Source organism: Microcaecilia unicolor, chromosome 6, assembly GCF_901765095.1.
Source record: "Microcaecilia unicolor chromosome 6, aMicUni1.1, whole genome shotgun sequence".
Classification (NCBI taxonomy): domain Eukaryota; kingdom Metazoa; phylum Chordata; class Amphibia; order Gymnophiona; family Siphonopidae; genus Microcaecilia; species Microcaecilia unicolor.
The window spans coordinates 85221044-85240355 of NC_044036.1; the positions used below are offsets into that span (position 1 = coordinate 85221044).

Sequence of the window (19312 nt, forward strand, 5' to 3'; positions counted from 1 at the left end):
TTCCTTTAATGTGCGATAGAATTTCTGCTGCCCAATGTTCGGAGCATAAATATTGATCAGTGTCAGCTCCTTCCCCTGCAACCACCCTCTAAGGGCCACACACCTCCCACTAGTATCCTGAAACACCTTTTGAATTGCAAATCCACAAGTTTGTCATATCAAAATGGCCACTCCCCCCATCCTCTTTGGCCTTTTTCCCTGATGAACCATTACTTCCCGAAAAGGCCTACGACGCAACATATGAGTATCTTGGTCTTAAATGTGTTTCCTACAAGAAAGTCACATCCCACTTTAACCTACTTAACTCCTTAAATACTCTACTGCGCTTCCACGGATTATTGAGCCCGTTTACATTCCATGTACCCGCCAATAAGGACTGTCCCCTACCTTCCCCTCCCCACAGCCATCCCCTCCCCCTGCTCCAAACCCAATCCCCTCTGTTTTAACATATCCCCACCCCTCCCCCATCCTCCCCGTCCCTCCCCCTTCCCTTTGCCGATCTTCCAGATGATCAGCCATCCTATGAGGAACAAACACACACACCGGGGCTTAGACCTCTCAAAAGCTAACCCTCCCCCATATCTGCTACTCTCATTCAGCCTTTGCACTCCTGCCAAATCTCCATCTACCCCACCAACCCCAGATCCACATAATTACATTCCCAACACCCCTCCAATCACATTCTCTCAGCTCACCCCTCTCAGTTGTCCCACAAACTCACATAATCCCCACTCTCATCAGGGTGCCATTTCCTCCCTCCCCTCTCCCCTCCATCCCCCTACATATAGCACCGCCAAAATTGGTTGCTTATCTTCAAAAAGTCCTTAATGAATCAGTCATGCACTGTTCTGCTTTTCTTCAGGAAGCCTGCTTGTCAGATTTCTTTCCCCGATCCATACCGTCTGCTCTGGGTTCCTTGGCTGTCTCCAGTATCTCCTGTTGACCTGGAACGCTGCTACAACCCAAAGACCGTAATGTAGACCATGCTTCATCCGGGGTCTTCACTCTGCGAGACTTCCCATCCACCATTAGCCACCTTGCAAATGGAAAAAGCCACCTATAGCGAATCCCCTTTGACCGCATGAATATCGTGACTTCTTGGAAGGAGCGATGCTTCTGTAAAGTAGTCCATGCCAGATCTTGACACACTCCAACCTTATAGTTTTTCCAAAGAATCTCTTTTTGCTGCCTCGCTTTAGTCAGGATCTTCTCCTTCATGGGAAAATCTGCAAAACACACTACAATGTCTCTCAGGTTGGATTCTCGCTGCAGGCCAGCCGCTTTATGCACTGTTTGGATACAGAGGTCCAGTAGTTGCCTACCGTCCTCTAGATTCAGTATGTACCCACATAACTCCCGAATCACTGCTTCACAGTTGCTAAATATGTCCAAGTCTGGGATGCCTTTAAATCTCAAATTATTTCGGCACGACCCATTCTCCAGGTCTTCCACCTGCTCCTTCCACCGCATCGGTATCCACTACTTTATGGAGTTTCCCCATGTCTTGCTGAAGAGTCACCATCCCCTCCTCCACCTCTCCGACACGTATACCCAGATCACGGAGTTCAGCCCTGATTTTTCTCAGGGCAGTCTGTACATCCTTTCGGACCCCCGCCAGATCAGTCTTCAGGTCCTGGAACCAGCCCACTACATCCGCCTTAGTAATCTCGCCAGCTTCCTCTGAGCCTGAAGCGACCTGCTCCTCCTCAACTGCCGCTGGGGCCGCCACCATCTTTGCCTCACTCCGCTCTGGCCCCACCACAACCGCCGGTGCTTTGCTGCTTTGCTTCGGCACGAAACGGAATCGTTCCAGCCCCTTCTTTGGCGGCATAACTCCGGGACCTCTCCCCCACAATCCAATCCTCAAGGTGCTGCTGAATTCAATGGGTTTTGCTTGCATTCATTAAAGCCCCGACGGAGCTCCGCGTTCAAGCAGCCATCCCGGTCCGTGACGTCACTTCCTCTCCGATCTCACCCATAGTCGAACGTTTTCACTGGTTTGTCTCCCCTGCCAAATTTGGTCTCATGGTGGATGGATGGACAGACCCCTTTTGTAAAAGAGCAACAAGCACAGTGAGGAAATGTACATTCTTTGTAGAACCAATGATCTTTATTTCAGCAGACACAGTAAAATGCTGATGACCCGACATGGCCATGTTTCGGGAAAATTAATGCCTGCATTGGGGTCTGATTACATGAACTGCTGGTTAACAACTGCAGTGTTCACATATAGACAATATGTAAATTAGATACCTTTCAGTGTAGAAACAACAGTGAAAGAACACAGGCTAGCAAGTAGCTTTGTAAAACAGCAAAAACGCTGTGAGCATCAGCATGTACCTCATGGCCCATGATTTTAGGTTGTTAATACATAAAGATATTGCAGCATAAGTTAATTCCAAACTGTCAAGCACAGGGAGCCAGGTAAAATTATCATCAGTGTAAGAAAACAAGCATACTGCTGTTGGCATAGAGATAGTACTTAAAGTACTCATAACTATATTAAATAGTATAGGAGAGAAAGCGACCCTTGAAGTACCCCATATACCAGAACCAAGGGTCTAGATCTTTCCCCATTCTTCAATACACAATAACTGCGTTTCTTTAGAAAATCCTGGAACCAGGTATACACCACACCAAAGATTCCAAAGTCTTTAAGAATATCAAGTAACATAGAGTTATGCACAGTATTGAATGCTCATGAAATATCACATTGAAGTAATAGGGATTGCATGCCATGACTCAACAAATTTCTGATTTTAGTCAACAAAACAAGCAATAATGATTCGGTACTGTGATTACTTCTAAATCTGATTTGCGAATCATGAAGCAATGAAAACCTTTCTAAGTAGCATACCAATCTCCTTCCAACAATAGCTTCTATCACTTTAGTTAATAAAGGAATGCTAGCAATTGGTCTAAAACTAGCAGGTTTAGACATATCTAAGTTATTAGATTTAGGAATTGGAGTGAGCACAATTTGTCCTAGCTCACCAGGAAAATAGCCCTTATCCAACATTGAATTAACTAGAACAGTAATTCATAACATTTGAGGTGGAAATTGTTTCATCAAATATGCTGGACAAAAGTCTAATACATTGAGAATGAGAACATTTATGAACTAATGAAGCAATTTCTGTATAAGAGATTGTGTCCGCTTACTTTGCATGGTAGGATACAGCTGTTTCAAGTGATTGAGTTCCCAAAGTGGCTCTGTGTTTTCTAAATGTTGCCCCTTCACCTTTGAAAGAAAGATTTGAAATTATTGCATAAGTTGCTGGGTAAATTTTGTTGGAGAGGGTGCAAACCTAAACTCCCATTGTGAATATTGTTGGGTTCCTGGAATAGGGGAGGCATGGGGTTACTTGATTTGAAGAAGTATAACCAGGCATGTCATCTTCGCCATCTTGGAGACTGGCTTTTGGATTGGCAAGTTTACACTCCAAAGCAGCTTGAGGTTGATTATTTTGCTCCATGCCACCTATATTTTTTTGCTGCTGCCCTATTGCATGTTGTTCCCTCCGTGGTAAGGGGCAGCATTTTGCTGTGCCCGTTACGAGATATGTGGAGGGATTTGGCTAGGTACTGGATGAGTTGATCCAGGAACCTCGGATCTCTTGCCCATTCAGGGTAATTTACTGTTTTCCCCAGGCAATGATAATAGGATATTCCAGGTGTGGGATAAATTGGGTAATACGAGATTGGAATGTATATGGAGTAGAGGAGGCACCATGTTAAGTTTGAGAGCTTTGGGAGTTGGTATAGAAATTGGTAATATTTTTGCTTATAAACAATTACATCATTATATTGGTACCCTAAATAGGGACACTTTAGGAACTTGCCATAGTCACATGTTTGCAAATTCTTTGCCAAGGCTAGAGAGGATAGACTTTCGGTGTCTGGTCTTTATAAGGCATTAGTGGTAATCTCCCCTCAGAGGGATGTAGAGGTCCTTAGAGCTCATTGGGCCCGAGATGTGGGTCACCCAAACCTTTCTTTTGATATTGTAAACTTGACTTCATGTATTCCAGATATTATGGTGAGTGCAGAACTCCGGGAATGCCAGTTTCAGGTACTGCATAGGGCATACGTGACTAAAGCACAGGTGTTCAAGATGGGGGGGTGGACACCCCCCAATGTCAGAGGAGGCCTGGTTCGTTCTTTCACTCCTGTTAATGTCTGATTATCCAAGTTTTTTGGACTTCAATTTTACATTATTTGGAAGCCCTACTGGGTTCACGGATACCATTCTAACCCCTTGGAATTCTTCTGGATAAATATGAACTTTTTGTGTGTTAGAGTACGGGGGCTAAACACCTTATTCGTAAGGTGTGTCTCTTGGGAAAAAGAGACTCCTATCTTTTCATCTTTATTGATGTTAACAGACTTTTGGGGCTCATTTTCAATGCACTTAGATTTACAAAGTTCCATAGGTAACTATGGAACTTTGTAAGTCTAAGTACTTTGAAAATATGCCTATTGGTATATTTGATAACATGCGTACTATCTCCAACAGGAATTTGGATTCTGTTGCCTTCTGCCATTCTCAGGCAGACATAGCTAATTGACACAGAATTCAGGCACATTAAGCTGCAAATTATTTCAGCTTCCATAGCCAATCTATGATTTTCATCCATCATGGACATTTGCAAGATTGCAGCTTGGTTCTCCATTTACACGTTCACATAACACTACTGCCTTGACCAGTCCTTAAGACAGATGCATTCTTTGGGCAGTCTGTTTTCCAAAACCTGTTTGCATGATTAGTTACAACTTCATTCAGCTCACGACTTTTTCTACCCAAGTTGCTTTAAATAGTTGAAGCAGTCAGCAGTGGCATTCCTAGGGGGGCGGACACCCCCCCCCCCCCCGGGTGCAGCACAGACCCCCCCCCCCCCCCCCGGTGCACGCATCTGGGGGGGGGGGGTGCCGCAGTGCGCTGCTCAGAGTTCCCTGACTTTGCGCATTCGCTGCAGCTCCCTCTGACCCGGAACAGGAAGTAACCTGTTCCAGGGCAGAGGGAGCTGCAGCGAACGCGCGAAGTCAGTGAACTCAGAGCAGGCACGCGCCGCGGCACCCCCCAGCGGCGTGCACCCGGGGCGGACCGCCCCCCCCCCCCCCCCCCTTGGTACGCCACTGGCATTCAGCCAACAGCTTAGTAGTTGCTACCTGTGTGACTGCACCTATTTTGCTCATTGATGGAGAAAGTGGAGTTGCTTATCTGTAAATAGTGTTCTCTGTAGTCAACAGGATGATTCACCCCCCCCCCCCCCAAGTACTCTCTCATTACCTACATTTTTTAAAAGTTTAATAAGATATTTTAATCTCCTCTAGATTTTGTAATTCTATTACTTTTTACAATGTAAGCCACATCGAGCGTGCTATGTGTGGGAAGGCGCAGGGTGCAAATGTAATAAATAAATATTTTGCATCTGAGGTATAGTGTGACTGTTGGGTGAAAGGGGAAAGCCTCTGAGTTTAGAGGAGGTTTTAGGAGAATGGGTCCACCCTGGCACTGTCTGATGTCATCCCACTACCTGTATAGCCACACTATCCTGTTGTCTATAAATGACATGGTATTGGTTGAGCAACGCCACTCTTTGTCACCCTTTTTTTAATCTTGTGATGATTCAGATACAGGAACATACAGATCACTATCTCTGTTCAAATTCTCAAGTCCCCTCTCCTTATTTCTTTTATTCTCTCTCCCTAAACATTTTCTCATCGCTACTTTCTGTACATTTGTCAAGCCTGTGTAAATACTGTCAGTTTATTATTACCTGTGCTGATAGGTTATAACCCACTTAGGATTGTAAGATATGCGGGGTATTTTTTTCAATAAATAAGTAAATGAAATAAAAATATTCCAGGCATGTACCACTCAAAAGAATGTTGTTTAGAACACACTCCTCTAGCTTTCATATTATAAATGCCTTGTTTGTTCATTATTTTTTTATTTTATTTTTGTTACATTTGAACCCTGCGCTTTCCCACTTATGGCAGGCTCAATGCGGCTTACATATTGTATACAGGTACTTATTTGTACCTGGGGCAATGGAGGGTTAAGTGACTTGCCCAGAGTCACAAGGAGCTGCCTGTGCCTGAAGTGGGAATCGAACTCAGTTCCCCAGGAACAAAGTCCACCACCCTAACCTCTAGGCCACTCCTCCACCGCCTATCTAAACATGATAAATAGTAGTAGTAGTAGTAGTAGTAGTAAACATGTTACCACATTATGTTTTATTGAAGGCTGCAAAAAAAATTGAATATTTCTATCGAAAACTTCTTTCCTTCGGGGCTTCAGAAAATACGTATTATATTCTGTAAACTTCTATTTGTAAGGCTTATGTTATGGGTCCTGTACAGTTTTGATATCCCTCCTCTAAACTGCTTCCATTCTTTCAAAAGACTATGTTGTGTTTCTCATTTCCCCTGACATTATGCCTGTCTTTGTGCCTGCCATGACAGTTTGTCCACTATCCTGTCATTTCTCTAGAGAGGAGACAAGGTTTGTGCTGCTTTACTTTTGAGTACTATGTGCCCTGTGAAATCCTGTATTCAGTTCCTGACACCACATGCTTTTACTTTGGAGACTAAAATTTTGTCTGCTACATGAACTGCATTGGACCCTTTGGAATTTAAAGCCAAAACAAACAAAAAAAATGCTGAAGTATCTACTCTGATGTCGGGAAATTCCATCTCCACTCCTGTTCTGATTGAGGGGACCTTTTACTAAGCTGCAGTAAAAAGTGCCCTGCGCTAGTTTAGATGCATGAAATTGGAGCACACTGGGCCATTTTTTACCGCGGCTGGGGGAAAGGCCTTTTTTAATGGGGCAGAAAATAGCCATGCGCTGATATGAAAAGTAGTGCGTGGCTATTTACTGCCTAAGCCCTTAATGCTACCTATTTACTTGACAGAAAGGGCTCACTTGCTACTTGTGTGGTAATCAGGCAGCTCGTGCCAATGTGGCCACGCTGCCAATTACCACGGGGAACGCCCCCCATGGTAGAAAATAAAAAATTATTTTCTACCGTGAGAAACAGCCCACACAGTTTTGGAATTACTGCCAAGCGCCCATGCTCCCCTTGCAGTAGTGTCGATTTGGCACTCGCTACCTGCTCGTTAGCCCTATGTGGCTTAATAAAAGAGCCCCTGAGTGTTTTGGAATACTGTCTTCCCACTGTACTTTTCCCACTGTACTCCCTCCCTACAGGCAGTAACATTTCCAGCAGCAGTTTTTGACATGATTGGCATCCTCTAAGGATGAATTTTATTACATTCCTCTCATTTATGTTTTTTCTCTTCCTCTCCTCCCCTTCTCCTTTCTTTAGCAGTGATGTGCCAAATGGATCAACCTTGTCTCAAGAAAATATGAGCCTCCTGTCGAACAAGACTGCCTCTCTGAACCTGTCAGAGGATCCTGAGGCTGGAGGAGACAACAGTGACCCTCAGAGAGCTGGAGTTACATCCTCTTCTGCTTCATAAAGCACTATCTTTTCCCTCTCAGAGGGGGAGTACTACATTTTGAGATTATTGGGTACTGGAGGTGATATCAGTCATATTGCCCTTCATGGGCATCTGAGCCTCCAGAAGTATATTACTAGGTCTGGACATAATGTGCATAACACCACCACTAGCAACATCCCCAGCACATAGGTTCACATTAATGCATTTTTTAATAAAAAAAAATTAAACAAAACAAATATGAAGATGAAAATTAGCAGTATCTGCAAGCAATTCAAAATTAAATTCGTTTTTGTTCTGTGAATGAACTTTATTTTAATAACTTTGGACGCCTTGGATCCAGGGCTTAAAAACGGAAGATATTATATATATATATATATATATACACACACACACTCTGTTTGATTAATTGTATGATCTTAATGAGAGAGATTTTTTTTTTTTTTTTTTTCATTTTATTTTGTTATTACATATCCAGTGTACAATTCAGACCTCCTCCGAACATCTCCCTCACTCTCACTGTCTCCTGCTGGAAGCACTCTTCAGTGATCAGAAGAAGCATGCTGCTAATGCTCCTTTGGTAGAAAATGTGCAGCAGAATGCATCTGAGGCAATATTACCAGTCTTCCCATCTGTCTGTTACCTCTATCTGACTTTTCTTTTCTGTAGACATTAACAGTGGATATTGATAGTTTTGTTCAACATCAGTCATGTAGCGACTACTGCACAGGAGCAAGCTTACTTACACAGTATGGTCTGCAAACATCCATTTCCATTTTTGCCAGATTCCTGTCTGCATCCTCTCTCCCATTGTTACTAATTCTCTTTATGAATCAGCTTGCTCATCTTGCCTGATCACTGTAGCATCACAGGCCAGGGAATTTTGTAGGATATATGCCAACCTCTGTGAGCAAATACTTCTCACCATCCATCAGATTATAAAATTCATATTTACTATTGTGGAAAATTTGTAAGCAGCACTTGTAGAAGCGGCCACATTCTAGGAGCATTGCAGGTTACCTCAGGTACCAGCAACCAGTTACTCCTAATTGCTTGGGCCAAATACTTGTGTAATTGACACCACAGACTCCCTCAGATCATGCCTGTAGTGTGATTATTTGTCTATGGAAGGGGTTTATCTGAGGATGAACACACATCTTCAGAAAAAAAAAGTACAAGAAATGAATAAAGTAAGTCCCAGATATGATTTGGAGAAGGGGGGAAGGTATTATTTTCCTGTTACTTCTTGTCAGCCAGTGAGGTCCACCTAACAAATATATACAGTATTACTGGGAATCCATGATTACAGAACATAATTTTCCCAACCATTTCTAGCCTATTTACCAGTGTTGTAATAAAATGTGAAGGTCCTCGACGGTGTGGCTACTATCAAAATTACAGAATACCTGTTTTTCTGACAACATTTGAAGAAAGCATGGAAAGCACCCCAGTTCCTATTTTCTTCATTATAGAATATGAATTATTAGTTAACCAGCATGGAGAAAAGGAGGAGGTTCATAGATACTGTAGGCGTACACCCAAGAAAGAAGCATAAAAGCCTCAGACTTCGGTATTTCCTGATCAGAAAAAAAAAAACAAAATAAAATCTAGGGATAGGACATTTTAACAACATTTTGTGATACAACTTTAATTTAAAGGGGAAAACAAACAATTGGCTTCTTTTAATTATACAGTGTGAGTGCTTCTTTTGAAGTGGGGTCAGTACAAGTTAAACTTGATTTTACATTCAGTGGATCACACAAAAGGACAGGTTTACCCATGGATTCAAAGTAGCTTGGTCCTTCTAGCACCACTCATTCTTTTTTGCTGGAGTTTCTCCCCCGGGGCTCTCTGTAAAGATTTATCAGCAGGTAAAATTTTGCCTTTGGTCATACTGCTGCACATGTTCTAAGCTTCCTGTGGCCATACATTAAGGAAAGACCCTGTATTTAAATCTCAGTTGAGGTGGTTTGCTGTGACTGCAGCCACCTTCTTCCCTTTCTTTACATCCCTGTCACACCCATTCTTTTCCTTATGGTTCCTGGAGGAGACCACTAACTCAGAGAACACTGGCTATGTAATAAGTTATTGCATTGCTTTGGTTGGGTAAAAGCAACAGTTCATTTCTGTTTTTCTAGTTATGGTTTGTTTTTTCTTAACCCTAAAATCCTGTCAAGGGTTATATCTGCCTTGGCATAAGCTTTATGTCTAGTACACTGTTAAAATACATTCTGGGAAGATATAGTAGGAATGCAGCTCCACTATTGCCTACCAGTAGAAAAATCCAAACAACACTTTTTTGAGGCGTGATTCTTTAATTTTGCCCAGTCATGGTACCACATTTATTATATGCTATTTCACATTGAATTTGATTATGCCCTACAGACCTGACTGGTCAAGGATTTGATATTCACATATTGGCTTGGGATTCGAGCTTTCCTTTTTTATTTACATAAAAAGTTATAATGTCTATCTATATACCTATATATATGTGATTTATATATATATGTATATATATTTATATATTCTGTGTTTTAAGGAATTTTTTCAATGAGTGCAGAAGTTGCAATGAATTGTTTGGTCAGGTGGTGATGAACACAAAACAGAAGGGGGCTTTTCAGTAGCAGAACTATAAGGCATCATGCCTTGTGCTCATCAGGTTTATGGGTGGTAAACTACTTTTATACTTAGGGAGTCTTAACTAAAGTGCGTTACATTTTTGCACTTAACACATTCTAACAGCAAAACTCAAGAGTACATTATGTGCAAAGACTGTGCTAATTGTTGGGGGTGTGTTCAGCATGTCCTCTGCAATTAACACATAGATATATCTATTAGCTTACATAGAACCTTGGTTGCAGTTGGCATGGCTGCACAGTACTTCCTGCTGAGGAGGTGCTAAGTGAAACCATGATAACTACACAAATGGAAGTGTACATTAATTACCATGTGCTGACTGCATTATGCAGCCAACACCCATGACCCGCCTAGTTCCTACACCCTAACACAATATGTAGTTAACGTGAAATAGTGCATGCAAACGATCATGCCACTGTAGTAGCTGTTAACATGCCCTGATTCATGTATGAACAGCTTAATGTACTTTAATAAAAGGACCCTTTAGTGTTTGTGCTTGAATACTGGCTTCCAGGGGCCTACTAACCTACTTCTATTGGATGTGCTACTGTAGGCCACAGATTGAATTTTCCCTAATTTTAATCCTTTGCAGAAAAATACCACTTAATTTCATTTTTTTTCTCTTTTCCTTTCATTTCCTTTCATGCAAAGTCTACCCTTTCCTGTCTGTTAGAGCTCTCATGTAACCAGCAATATTTTTCTCCAAATGTCATCTTGCCCTTTTACATACAGTGCATGAAAACACGTCTTACTCCACTTAGCTGCTTGCAAGCACTCAGGTGTCCTTTTTACCAAGCTGCAGTAAAGCGGGGGGGGGGGGGGGGGGATTTTTACCGCAGTGGATAAAAAAGGCTGGAAATAGCTATGGCCATGTAGTAAGATTACCACTGGGTTAGCACCTCACTAAAAAATACAGCCCTATTTTCCCCAGTGCAGAAATGGCATGTGCTGGGGCTTGAACTACCGCTGGCACCTGCATTGGGCCAGCACTAGCTCCAGGTTAGCGTGGGTAAGCCCGCTTTGGGCTGACCGCCACTTTGTAAAAAGGCCTCTGTGTGGCAGTTCTGCCTGAATTGCCTGAGATGCCTTTTATATACATGATAATGTTCGTATTAACTTGCTTGATCAAATAATGGACATTGCAAATTCAAAACAAAGCAATAAATGCTTCAGTTGCTAAGAGAGAGACTGTCTTTGTGGCTAACTCAGTTTCTGTATAATTTGGCTTCTGTATAGATTGGCTCTGCATTCTCCTGTCCTGTGTTTCTTTACTCTGCTGTGTACTTTCTCCTGATGTCCACTGTCCTTGCCACCAACCTGCTTAGGTGAATGTCCTTCCGCACAGAACAAAACTACTCTCCCTTTTTAAACATTTTGTTAATATTTGCAAACACTAATTTCTTCCAGCCAAACTTTTTTTTTCTAATGGATTTTTTTGGTGCTAGCTCTTTTCATCCATATATATATGTTATCACTGTGAAGTTCAGTAGCACAGTTTCAGTGTAGCAATTATGCCAAGTGTGAAAGAATAATGGATTTGGAAAGGAGCAGAGGTACCCTTGTAATGAGACGCTTTTTGCCCTCCAAAATATAAGGAGAATTATAGGGAAAATTTTGTATACAAAGTCTTATATCCTGTGAATTATATTCCTACATGGAAGTTCTATTTTATTTCTGGAATTGCAAAATGAGGGGGTCTTTTACAAAGGTGTGCTAGCGTTTTAAGCGCGCACTAAACGTTAGAAATGTCCATAGGAATATACGGGCTCGCTAACGTTTAGCGAGCGCTTATTTTTAGTGCACTCTAAAAACGCTAGCATGCCTTTGTAAAAGGACTCCTAAATTTAGTTTTCACCCTTTGGAGGTAGTTAATATCTTTATAACAATTATTGGAAATCTTTATATACTTTTTTTGGTCTTACTTTAAAAACCCTATTTAGTTGAAATCCTGTTCCAGCAGATCGGTGGATGCCTTTTTGGGTGTCTCACCAAAAAGTATTTAGTATCTGTCTAATTTCATGCATTCATTCTATCTCCCTTCTACCTAGCAATGTCTTGATGGTCACCACCTCTCCAATCATACAAAAGTTGCAGTTTGCTGCCTCAACAAACAAACAAAAAAATGGAGCATTCAAATGAATTCGCTTAGCCAATAACTTCTGTGAAGTTGCCTTTTCTAATGATATTATTACTCATTAATACACAAACGTGGTATTGCCCTGCTGGTAGGCAAATGAGGGTTGTTTTCATGATAGACTTGACAAATTGCCTTTTTTCTGTTTAAGGAAGGCCAAAGACTTGTGGAGTTTCTCTGTCTTCTACCACAAATATTGCTTTGTTTTAAAGGGGTCTTTGTTTTAGGTTTGTGGAGGCGGGCTGGTGACCCCTATGACCATTTAGGAATTCAGGATAAACACAATGAATATGCAGATGTACAAATTTATCTCATGCATGTTCATTGCAGATACCTTGAAATGCACACTGGTTGTGGGGTACACAGGACAGCTTTGGGAAACCACTGCATGTGCATTTGCTTGAAAGGGGACAATGAATTGCGTGACATTTATATATCAGCTGGTAGTGTCATGAAGTGAAGAACTGCATGTCTTGATTGATTGGAGAACATCCTTTGACCCTTTCCTTCAAGAGGAGAGGTGTAACTTAGACTGAAAGATTCCCCCCCCCCCCCCCCCCCCCCCCCCCCCCCCCCCCCCCCCCAATTTATAAATTCTTCACATTGGGCAAATCCTGACAAGAGATTGAAATAGAAATGACAGTAACTGGCACTTGAGTAAATTATATTTAAAGCTTTTAAACTCTGTAACTGGACCAAAAAATAATCTAACAGTATTTAAACATTTGCATTTCTAATTTTTTTTTTACCAAAGTATATACCATCAGAAGACTATGATTTATTTGTAGCTTTGCATTTTTTTTTTTAAAGAGACAAAAAAAAGTCCTACCCAAGGGAATTTATATCCACATAAAAATAATAATTTTGATTTTTCACATGGCGCTCTGCCCATACGTGTTTTCTTTCTTCCTGTTGTCCAACCCATGGTCTTGTTGCTTCTTCTCACTCTTTTGTCATCCTCTCCCTCTGCCACCTTCTCTTCTAATCACTGGCTGAGAATAGAAATCTCCCGAGATTGGATCTACTTATTGTGTCCATGGGGTTTGCTCCTGTAGCAGCAGTCTTTATCCCTTCTTGAAGCCTGAGCTCTCCTAGACAGGAAATTCCAATTTGTGTTCATTTAATTTACCCATGGTTGAGGATGAACTTTAGGTGTCCCTAAATGTTTCATTCTGTATATGCATAAGGGGAGCAAACCTGCAGTATAACTACAGAAGACAGGAGAAATAGAACAAACATGCAAATTTTGAAATACATGAGAGATGGTCACCTAGGGGCTATCTTTATACATTATAGGCCTTTTTGTCCTTTCTTTACCAGGTCAGAGTTAAAAAGAAAACCAATAGTGTGAAAAAAGTCGATAAAGAACAGTTTGCTTGGAATCCCCCCTAATGATAATACATATTTTTTCCCTTTACAATAGATATTCTGTAGCACATTTGGTGTTAATGGTCTGCAGGGTGTTAATGGTCTGCAGTAGGGTTCTCAACTCAGTCCTTGGGGCACACCAAGTGAGTTTTCAGGATACTTACAGTGAATATACATGAGGATAAATTTGCATGTACTGCTTCATTGTATGGAAATCTTGTGCATATTGATTATGAGTATGTTGAAAACCAGACTGGCAATGTGCGCCCTGAGGATTGTGTTGAGAAACTCTAATTTTTCAACTCTACTGTTGGGTGAAATATAAGTTAATTTGCATATTTTGTGTACCCTGAAACACCTATCACTGAACAAAATTAATGGGTGTTCTGAATACCATATCTGCTTGCAAGCCTCACTTTTGTTGTCTTCCAAATTTTTTAAGGTGGAGAACAGTTCATGGGGGTGGGGGAGAAGGAATTTTTGTGTTATAGTGTGGTTCCTGAAGACAGATACTCTTAAGTCTTTGGTATCCAAGAGAAAATGTATGTCTAGGTCTGTCCTACAACTGGAAAGAGCAGTGAGCTTCTGCCTGTTCCTGTCCCTTTCCTTCCTCTCCTGAACAAGAAAGAGGTGATCACTAGGACTGCACAGATAGCAGCTTCTTTGCCAATTTGATTGATTGGATGTCCATTGTGCTCCACATTTAATGCTCCCAGACTGCTTCTGGCAGTGACTGTAGCTTTGCTTTGTAAGGGGCAGAAGTGGAACTATTGTGTTTTCCTGCTGTAAAAGCCACAAATATTTTCCAGTTGTTCGATTTCTCTACAAATTGTTTACTTTTTATATTATCTGTTAAAGGCTAGTTTTTGGTTTTTTTTTAATCTTCAGGCTTGTACCAGTCTCCCCGAGACATTTTGCAGCCATTTATCACCTTTTTGGGGTGGAGTTTAATTTGTGTTTTTTTAAAATAACTTTTTAACATTTTGGTGCATATATATGCTTGGGATAGAGCTTGTGTAATTTACCAATCGTATTGATTGTATGTGATTGTGCCCTGCAGAGGTATATTTAACAAGAAAACAATCAAAAAAAAAAAAAGAGGAAAATAGAATAAATAAGAGAGTCCATGAGATTTGAGTTGGACTAGGAGCAACTTTAGGAACTGAGGGCAGTAAGTGAGTAAGAAATCTGCTCCCCAAACATGTTGTTCCCATAAATTGCTGCATAAAAAATTTGATTTTGGTTTTTTGTTGTCCTTGAGTGCACTTATTGTTAACTGTTAACTGTGCTTCAGCTTCTTACTTCTCTTCCCCACCCAAAAGCAAGAGCCTGGAAAGAGAACAGTAGACAGTAAATGTTAATTTTGACATGTCTTTGTCCACTCATACCTCTCAAAACCTTGTGAACCTGAAAAAATATGAGAAGATAAATATCCTTTACTGCAACCAAAAAAATACTGAATTGGATACGAGTGTGAGTACTCACAACCTAATGCTTCCACTGCGCTTCAGCCTCTTGATGTAGCAAAAAATGATTTGAGTCAGTAAAAGCTATCACAAATTATAAAGTACTACAGGGAATCAAACTAGCAGTTGCCCTGTAGAGACATATATTAAAAATAATAATAATAATGTATGTATTGAAACCTACCAGCTAAGCCCATCCCACCTTTATTCTTCCAGACTTTGTCCATAGATATTTCTGCTGAAAACAAAATATAGTAGAAAAATTCTCCACTAACTCAAAATTGTGTAACACAAAATAAGCTGATAGTGGATCATATATGCCAAACAGATATTTCTAAACAGAAATAATTGAAATGGGATGTTGCAAAGAGTTATATGAGATGTATGTCTTCTTTTAAGTTCTATCAATGAGGCTTCACTGAAGAATTTATTAAAAACTTCAAAGGAACACCATATCTCTGGGGGAGCACAGACCAGAGCTTTTGAGAGGTATAGAGGCAAACTCTTAATTTTGTATAAAAGTATATTGGGTGTGCACGGCAATGAGATGCAATTTGCTATGTGGTTGGATACAGTGCTGCCTGCAGCTCCCCCATGTGGAACTGACTCGGCTTCCTGTTGCTCCTGCGTAATGTTAAAGGCTCTTATGAGTTGCAGATAAAAGGATTTCTTTTAAAGGAGTAAAAGAGGAAGTGGAATCACCTTTTTTTGGTTTGTATATAAGATGGAAGTTGTCCACCAAGGTGTTTATCTGCTTTCTGTCAGCATTTATATTAAATGATACATGAATGGAGAACAAAATTGAACCGTCTTTGATTGAAATCTATGTACGAGTGAGTGCTGAGAAACAGAATGACAAGGAGCTATGTATGGTACATGTAGAGCTCAGCCTTTCAATGGTGCTTACAGGCCTGACCTACAAAGCTGATTTCAAAGGGAAGCTGCTGCTGAAGTTTCCCTTTTAAAATCCACAGTGTGCAGGATCCACAAGGAGTGTTTATCCCATGAATTTTGCAAGCTCCACATTACAGAGGGTAAAACAATGTTAAGTGAGTGTAGAGATTTCAAAACAAAATTGCTATTCTGGCTTTTTTCCAGCCTGCTCTTAATTTGGATCTCAACACCTCCCTTCTGGGAATTATAGATAGAGATGTCAATGGGCAAAAGGAAAAACCCAAGAAAAGCAATTTTCAAAAGCAATGACATGCAACAGACCTTTTCTGTAAGTGTGCAGAACAAAGTGGAAGAAAGTTTCCACATCTGGTAATTCAGAATTATGATGAAGGAAAGCTGTTTGAATATTTGAGTGTTTCTGCATGTGGAGTGCATATTTAAAAAGAATAAACCCTCCTAAGTATGAATTTTTGATGAGTCACTGTCAGCTATGACTTTACTTGGTATTACTTTTATTTGTATTTAGATTTAAAACACATGACTTCTAGCGTATTGTTATTGTCAACCACTTTGCTGCAGCTTTAGGACCCTGTTTACTAAGGTACGCAAGCATTTTTAGCATGTGTAGATGCCCATATTATGGGCATCTACACAGTTAGCACACACTAATTTTTAACACACGCTAAAAACTCTAACGTGCCTCTAGTGCGGCTTAGTACATAAGTAATGCCACACTGGGAAAAGACCAAGGGTCCATCCTGTCCCCGACAGCGGCCAATCCAGGCCAAGGGCACCTGGCAAGCTTCCCAAACGTACAGACATTCTATACATACTATTCCTGGAATTGTGGATTTTTCCCAAGTCCATTTAGTAGTGATTTATGGACTTGTCATTTAGGAAACCGTCTAACCCCTTTTAAAACTCTGCCAAGCTAACCACCTTCACCATGTTCTCCGGCAACAAATTCCAGAGTTTAATTATGCATTGGGTGAAGAAACGTTTCTCCAATTTGTTTTAAATTTGCTACACTGTAGTTTCATCGCATGCCCCCTAGTCCTAGTGTTTTTGGAAAGCATGAACAGACGCTTCACATCCACCTGTTCACTCATTATTTTATATACCTCTATCATGTCTCCCCTCAGCCATCTCTTTTCCAAGCTGAAAAGCCCTAGCCTCCTTAGTCTTTCTTCATAGGGAAGTCAACCCATCCCCGCTATCATTTTAGTTGCCCTTCGCTGCACCTTTTCCAATTCTACTATATCTTTCTTGAGATGCGGCAACCAGAATTGAACACAATACTCAAGGTGCGGTCGCACCATGGAGCGATACAACAGCATTATAACATCCTCGCATCTGTTTTCCATACCTTTCCTAATAATATCCAACATTCTATTTGCTTTCCTAGCCGCAGCAGCACACTGAGCAGAAGGTTTCAGTGTATTATCAACGATGACACCCAGATCCCTTTCTTGGTCCGTAACTCCTAACGTGGAACCTTGCATGACGTAGCTATAATTCGGGTTCTTTTTTCCCCACATGCATCACCTTGCACTTGCTCACATTAAACGTCATCTGCCATTTAGCCTCCCAGTCTCGTAAGGTCCTTCTGTAATTTTTCACAATCCTGTCGTGAGTTAACGACTTTGAATAACTTTGTGTCATCAGCAAATTTAATTACCTCACTAGTTACTCCCATCTCTAAATCATTTATAAATATATTAAAAAGCAGCGGTCCAAGCACAGACCCCTGAGGAACCCCACTAACTACCCTTCGCCATTGTGAATACTGCCCATTTAACCCCACTCTCTTTTTCCTATCCTTCAACCAGTTTTTAATCCACAATAGGACATTTCCTCCTATCCCATGTCCCTCCAATTTCCTCTGTAGCCTTTCACAAGGTACCTTGTCAAACGCCTTTTGAAAATCCAGATACACAATATCAACCGGCTCCCCTTTGTCCACATGTTTGTTTACTCCTTCAAAGAATTGAAGTAAATTAGTCAGGCAAGATTTCCATACACTAAAGCCGTGCTGACTTGGTCTCGGTAATCCATGTCCTTGGATGTGCTCTCTAATTTTGTTTTTAATAATCGCCTCTACCATTTTCCCCGGCACCAACATCAGACTCACCGGCAGTGTTGCCAGGTGGAAAATTTTTTTCCCACCCAATCCAGCACAAAAACCGCCCAAAACCCGCCCAAACTCAAACCCTGCCCCTGACACCCCCACCCCTGCGTCATCACCCCCGCCCCCGCCGTCATCAACCCCGCCTCCCCCGTCACCGGCCCCGCCTCCCCCGTCATCGGCCCCGCCTCCCACGTCATCGGCCCCCACCCAAAACGTCACTAACCCCGCCCAAAACGTCACTAACCCCGCCCAAAAGCATCACTAACCCCGCCCCCCGCGGCCGAAAAAGCCGCCCAAAAAACCGCCCTGAAGCCCAAAAACCAGCCCAAAAAACCGCAACCCGCCGCGGGCAAAAATTTCCCGCGGCGGGTCGCGGAAAACCGCCCACCTGGCAACACTGCTCACCGGTCTATAATTTCCCAGATCTCCCCTGGAACCTTTTTTAAAAATCGGCGTTACATTGGCCACCCTCCAATCTTCCGGTACCACGCTTGAGTTTAAGGATAAATTGCATAGCAGTAGCTCCGCAAGCTCATTTTTCAGTTCTATCAGTACTCTAGGATGAATACCATCCGGCCCAGAAGATTTACTACTCTTCAGTTTGCTGAACTGCCCCATTACGTCCTCCAGGTTTACCATGAAGTCAGTAAGTTTCTCCGACTTGTCCGCTTGAAATACCATTTCCGACACCGGTATCCTACCCAAATCTTCCTCGGTGAAGACCGAAGCAAAGAATTCAATCTCTCCGCTACGTCTTTATCTTCCTTGATCGCCCCTTTTACCCCTTGGTCATCCAGCGGCCCAACCGATTCTTTTGCTGGAGTCCTTAGTCATAAGAGGTGGTATCTACAAGGGCATTCTTAAGGGCTTTTTTTCCATGCTTCCTTAGCATAGTACACTTTGGCAACCATCACTAGTCTTCAGTTTTCTTATGGCTGTGTAGTTCTGAGAGTTAATGACTGTGAAGCAAGGTGCTAAAAACAACTAGTATACTACGGTCAGCATGTTAGCTGCTTCAGCAATGAACCTCTTCACCTATTCAATACAGAAGGCCTGCTTTAACCCTTCTGCCCATGACACAGCGATGTTCTGACTTCTGATCTCCCACAATCCTATGGTGATACAACAAGCCCATAGGTCACCCAAATTTGGGTGCACAGGACAGATGGGTTAATGAAGTGTCAATCAATTATTGTCATAAATTGGCACTAAGTTGGG

General features: G+C 41.7%; 1 protein-coding gene across 4 annotated transcripts in view; it reads left to right on the forward strand.

Moving 5' to 3' along the window:
- Window positions 1-10933, forward strand: part of RC3H1 (ring finger and CCCH-type domains 1) — a 343910-nt gene extending 332977 nt beyond the window's left edge. For 3 of the 4 annotated variants that reach the window (XM_030205363.1, XM_030205367.1, XM_030205366.1), the window contains exon 20: window positions 7335-10933. In XM_030205363.1, coding sequence (XP_030061223.1) covers window positions 7335-7488 — 154 coding nt within the window. In that variant the 3' untranslated portion in view covers window positions 7489-10933. The remainder of the gene's footprint in view (window positions 1-7334) is intronic. The other variant, XM_030205364.1, reaches the window with a different exon arrangement.
- Window positions 10934-19312: the final 8379 nt, after the last annotated feature.